Below are 6556 nucleotides of genomic sequence, written 5' to 3'. Positions count from 1 at the left end.
ATGAGTATAGTGTAATCCAACCAAGATTTAGGCGTTATGCCATAAGTGAAATTTTCATAGAATAACCGGTACGGAATAATGGTGATTAAATATTTTTTTGGTACAAAATAAATATTTGATTAGAAGAATATAAAAATTGTTCGAACATTCACGCAACTCACATAAATTTTATTTTTGTTTGTTTGATTTGGTTTAGGTAATAATAATAGAAATACAAATTTTGTTTGAATTAAAAAATATGAAATAGTAAATATCTTTCTTAATAAAATATACTTTCAGAAATATATTTTTTTTGTAAATATTTTTATATTTTTGTCAAATGCAAAGTTATCTAAATTTATAAATCAAGTCTAAATGCTTTTTAAATAAAAATATAATATAATACATGTAAAATAATATATATATATAATTATATTTAATTTAATAATCTTTTTTCCCTAGAAATATAGTAATTACTTTTTTAATCACACTATTTATACGCTAAAATAGAGTATCATTAAAATATAGTCCAACTCTATTATAAAATTACTCTATTTTAAAGAAAAAAATAGAATGAGCCATTGGAGATAGTATTAAGGCATCATCCATAGAGTATATCTCTAGAAAAGTGTCATACCATTATTATTATATTGATATTTAATAGTAACCTTTTATATTTTTAAATTTTAATCAAAAACTAGATTACGACCCTGTATTAAAAAATATTTTTTTAACAAAATGCAATTTACAAATTAATATGTTTTAGCATTTATTTTATTGTATTTGAAATATTATTTTGTATTTATATTATATATATGAAATTATATATATATATATATATATTACTTAATTTTGTTTTTCAATTATCTCAACCTTATTCGTTATGATTTTTTGATAAAACCTTTCCAAATTATTTAGATAATTATATGATATATATTTTGATATATTTTTAATTATACAACTTATTTTATGTCAAGTTATTGACTTTAATATTTTATGTATATACAATTTTTAATTTAATATGAAATATTTTTAAATTTAAAGAATGCAATTTTTTATTTATGAAAATATAAAAGAATTATTATTTTTAAAAAATATAGTTGTACTTATTTTCAAAATTTTCATTAATTATTTAAGTGTTTTAATCAATTATTTGATTTACTAAATAATTAAAAAAATATTAATAAAAAGTCATTAAAAAGGTAATATATAATTTTTTATCACAAAATTAATTACTATGTTATTTGAAAACAAATTTATTAGTATGATGTTATTTTTCATAGTTATCTTTAACGAAGTTCTAATGTTTTTATTAATTACTAATAACATTAAAGATAATATAGTGTATGACCAAAAATTAGATTCAAATGAATGTTTTTATTTTAATAAAATAGATTATCTACGAAACGACAAATGACATGTTGGTCTCTGTTCTTCTGTCATCTCTCATGCTTTAAAAAAAAAATATTGTGGTTAAGAAATTCAAAGTTTTTCACACCACTGCTGGGTGCTCTTTAAGTAGTTGATTAATGACGATGTGTAGAGTTTTTATTTTACCTCAAAGAAAAGGTTTGGGTTGTGGATTTGATGTGATGTGATCCCACGTTTTATTTATCTGGTTCATGTTTTTGAAATCCATCGATATAACTTATAAGTAGCTTTGTCAAAAAAAAACTTATAAGTAGCAGCATGCATCGACTGTAGTGTTTAGCTGTCATCAAGACGTTTACCAGTTTACCAATTACCACTCACGGAAGTGCTCAGAGATCTTTTGCTACTCTTTTTTTTTTTTGTTCAACGGATCTTTTGCTACCCAAAAAAAAAAGAAAAAAAAAGCATAGCAACTTTTGCAATTTGAAAATGCACCCAAATTTTCTATTATTTACCAAAGAGCCTCAGAGATTTTTTTGGCTATTTATGAAGCATACAAATTTTTTTCGTACCTAAATTTGTTGTTGTTCAAAATAACTTTGGAACACTCATATATTAACCATACAAGAGTCACCTTGAACTATACATGAAAATATCATACATATCATGACATACCATGGCCTTGTAAGAAGGAGAATCATACGCAATGAAACGTAAACAAATTAAATTTAACAACTAACAACTCTATAAACATAAGTTCAAAAAAAAAAAAACCCTATAAACATAAAAAACATTATTTAAAGTTTAATATAAAACAACATTGTTTAAACTTCAAAAATTATTCATAATTGAGTGTCAAGTGCAGTTGTGAAGACATAAAAACATCAATATTGACTAAATACCAAAAATAGATATTAAACTAAGTATTTTAGTTAATTATTCATGTAAAACATAATTATTTTAGGTATTTGATAATATCATAGTGTATTTTGGATACATATTAAAGATTGAGATCGAGTTTGGTATGAATTCCTTTTTTCGGATTTTGAAATTTTCGAGTTTTTTCGGATATTCATTCGGCTTCGGATTCGAATCTGGTAAAATTCATAACTCGAAATACCAGAGAACAGGATTCATTAAATATTTATATTGGGTCCGGATCGGTTCAAATTTATTTCTAGTGGGTCGGGTTTGATTTGGATTTTCGGATTCATTTTATTTGTATTTTCTATCTAAATTTTAAATCAGTGATCACTGCATTACCAAATCATACGATGTCCTGCTATCGTTTGCCGAAAGCAACTGTAAAGAAACTGACGAGTGCGGTCTCACAATTCTGGTGGAGTCCAGGGGGAAGCACAAGAGGCATGCATTGGAAATCATGGGATAAGGTGTGTGCAGACAAAGAAGAAGGAGGTTTGGGGTTTAAAGACATCACAGATTTTAATACGGCAATGCTTGGTAAACAGTTATGGCGCCTGATAGAAAAGCCAAATACTTTATTCTCTCGAGTTTTCAAAGGTCGGTATTATAGGAATGCTTCGCCTTTGGAACCGATTCGTTCATATTCTCCGTCATATGGCTGGCGGAGTATTGTTTCTGCTAGATCTCTGGTTAGCAAAGGACTAATCAAAAGGGTGGGATCAGGGTCTTCTATATCTGTATGGAACGATCCTTGGCTCCCAACCACTCGCCCGAGACCAGCTAATAAAAATCAACACAATTTATATCCGGAACTTACTGTAGAATCCCTCATTGATTCTACATCGCGTACTTGGAATTTAGAGGTAATTCGTGCGTTGGTGGATCCTCAGGATGCAAAACTTATAGAAAGTATACCACTGGGCAGGACTCAACGGGTAGATAGAGATGGATGGCACTTTACAAAAAATGGAAAATTTTCGGTTAAATCAGGATATCAGGTAGAACGTATCTACCCAGATAGAGATAGACCACCGTTACTGATTGGTCCTACAGTGGATGTTTTAAAGGCTCACTGCTGGAAAATACGGTGCCCACCGAAATTAAAACATTTTCTATGGCAATTAATGACAGGATGCATTGCAGTGCGGAAGAATTTACAAGCAAGGGGGATTAAAGGAGATATATGTTGTGTAAGATGTGGAGCTGTGGAGGAATCGATAAATCATGTTTTTTTTGAATGTCCGCCAGCTCTTCAGGTTTGGGCTCTTTCGAAGATACCATCAAATCCAACTATTTTTCCAACAAATTCCCTCTTTACAAACATGGATTATCTATTCTGGAGAATTCTCCCGTCGATGGAAGATCATCAGTTTGCATGGATACTTTGGTACATTTGGAAAGCTAGGAATAATAAAGTTTTTAGTAATTTGGATATGGACCCTATGGATACGCTTAAACTGGCTGAAACAGAATCGATACTGTGGGCGGAAGCACAAATAGCAATCGATCAGAGGATGATAACATCAATAATAGATCCGATATTACCGTCGATACCAGGTAGATGGTGTTTTACAGATGGCTCATGGAAAGAGGGTGTTAGTTTCTCAGGACAAGGTTGGCTTAGTACTTTGGAAGAGTTTGATGGTTTGTTGGGGGCGAGAAATGTCAGGGCTAGTCTTTCGCCTCTTCATGCGGAAATAGAAGCGTTACTCTGGGCAATGGAATGCATGAGGAATTTACGTCAATTTCAGGTTACGTTTGCAACGGATTGTTCTCAATTGGTGAAGATGGTTTCGGAACCAGAAGAATGGCCAGCTTTTGCAAATTATTTAGAAGACATCACGATCCTGAAAGAGAGCTTCATAAGAGCAGACATTATCTATGTACCACGGACGCAAAATTCAAAGGCGGATAGTCTGGTACGCAGTGCTAGGAAGCAATCGTCTTTTGTCGTTCACATGGATTCAGCTCACCCGGTTTGGTTCACAGAGTCAACATGAATCTGTAATGCTGATGACAAAAAAAAAAAAAAAAAAAAAAAAAAAAATCTAAATTTGAAATATTTTCAATTATTGAACTGCCTAATACCTTCACTATTTACAAAAGGTTTTGAAACTTATCGCCTATACTTGTTGTTCCATTCACACACACAAACAAAAAGCCCGGAATTTTTATTTTATTTTCTAACTGTACTTAACTTTTGATATTTACTATATTACCAGGAGGTTTCCCTATAATTTGTGCTATTCATAATAATGCACATAATTTTTTTCTATTGATTAGATACCCCATAACTTTTGCTAAAAGAAGTAATAACTGAAGTGTTCCATTTCCATATAGTTTCTATATACAATAATACCCCTGCTCTAAAATTCATTTAACTCAGCTGCCTAGCTGGCGAGTATACATGAAGCGGCCAACCACTGTGGTGAATCAACATAATTGGCTATAATATTGGAGTCATGAAGAAATTTCATTTTTGTATTGATTTTTTGTTAAAAATCAATGTACTTTAGTTACATTTTTAGTGTGAAAAAGTTACGAAAAACTGTACAAAAAATTCCAGAGTTTGAGCCTAAGTTCAATTGGACGTAAGTCGCTCAGTTACCACTTTAGACCAAAGAGGTTTTTTTTTTGTATTAGCTACGCAAATAGCCAAATACCCTTATATAAATATAAAAAGTTGAAAAACTAATCCCGATTAATTTCTGATTTTTTGATAACTCACTGAATCTACTGCATGACTAGTGCGTTTCCGAACAAGAAGTAATACTCATGACTTGGTGTATTCACAAAAACTTTTCACATTTACCGAGTCGTTACAACATTGTTACAGAGACACTCGCTTTCACAACACCAGCAAAAAATAAAGGATGTCCTATAAAAAGGAAGAATCCAAAAAAAAAGTATTATACAAAAACTGGAAATAAAAAATCTCTGTATTAATAACTCCAAAGGGACACGTCGGCATCTCCGTCAAAGTCATAGTTATGTTCGAATCGTACCGACGGTGGCGGCAAAAGCATCCCTTCCGCCATGCTAGCCAACAAGGACGGCATCCCGAACATGGACTCCTCCTCGTCCATATAAAACCCATCGTTGTTTTCCTCCGTAAAAATAGCCTCCACGATCGTCTCCTCCACGTCCAGGCCATGATCCGTCGTCGTATCATTTATCTCAGCCTGAAAAGCCACCGCGGCTTCAGCAGCCGCCTTCTGGATATCCTTGGGGCATGCTGTCTCCGGGATACGGAGCCGCCAAGCCGAGTCGGCGAAATTGAGGCAGGCGGATTTGCCACGGAGGGCTATGGCGGCGACGTCGTGAGCACGAGCTGCGATCTCGGCGGTTAGGAAAGTACCGAGCCAAATCCTGGATTTCTTGTTTGGCTCTCTCACCTCGCACACCCACTTACCTGAGTGTCTCTGACGAACTCCTCTGTAAATTGGGTGACGCGTCTCCCGAAACTTCTTCCGACCCGCAGGTTTCTTCGGACAGCTCGCGGCCAGCGTCGGACAATACTCCCCGCTTAATGCAGGAGACTCGTTCTCGGAGCCCATCATTTCAGAGAAGGCAGAAAATGAGGTCATTATTAACTGGATAAGGTTAAGTATAGTAAGAGACTAGAAAGATCTCAGTTCTGATGGTTTGATAAATGTTTATTTTATCTTTCAGGTGGATTCTAAAGTTTGTAGTTCGATAAAAAAGTTGGGAGTGAGAGTTGGTGTTTATACTGGCCTCTGGAACTAGAGGCGAACAAACATGGAGTTTCTGGTTCCTCGAGTGACAAGTGGGTTTGTGTATGCGCTGTTTTTATTCACTAAGAATCTTACACGTATCCTACTGACCCACAAGAAATGACTTTTGACTCGTTATTAAGTAGTATAACTTTATTAGTTAAAAAAAAAAAAAAAACTTTGTGCGAGTGTGTGGCTGTGTTTGTATTGTGTAGGACTAGGAACCGCTATGTAACTATTAACTTCCATGAATGGGTATTTCTTTGTCAACCGTCTAGAAAATAATGGACATAAACGATCTGCAAAGAAGATATTTTTAGTGTTCTCTTTTGTTTTTTTCCTTGATATTTTTAATGCTCTCCCTATGCCTTTTTTTGTCAATAATCCCCATGATTTTATTTTATTGACATTGAATATCCTATCTATGTGTTTTTTCTTGATACATTACAAATATACATAAGAATAAAAGAGTTTATTCTCAGTTACGGATCTAGAAATTAATTTAACTGGAAGCAAATTATTAAAATAATATATTATTTTAATAATAT

General features: G+C 32.7%; 1 protein-coding gene across 1 annotated transcript; it reads right to left on the bottom strand.

The window, feature by feature from the left end:
- Positions 1-4963: 4963 nt before the first annotated feature.
- On the bottom strand, positions 4964-6059 carry LOC106331925 (dehydration-responsive element-binding protein 1B-like). The gene has a single exon (XM_013770359.1). It carries the CDS (start codon positions 5859-5861, stop codon positions 5217-5219), a length of 645 nt encoding a protein of 214 aa, XP_013625813.1. The 5' UTR covers positions 5862-6059; the 3' UTR covers positions 4964-5216.
- Between the last annotated feature and the right edge of the window lie 497 nt (positions 6060-6556).

Source organism: Brassica oleracea, chromosome C3, assembly GCF_000695525.1.
Source record: "Brassica oleracea var. oleracea cultivar TO1000 chromosome C3, BOL, whole genome shotgun sequence".
NCBI classification, from domain to species: Eukaryota; Viridiplantae; Streptophyta; class Magnoliopsida; order Brassicales; family Brassicaceae; genus Brassica; species Brassica oleracea.
This window is presented reverse-complemented; position numbering and strand designations above follow the sequence as displayed.

Coding starts and splice junctions, on each gene's coding strand:
- LOC106331925 (XM_013770359.1), bottom strand. CDS start 5,861: ATGACCTCATTTTCTGCCTTCTCTGAAATGATGGGCTCCGAGAACGAG.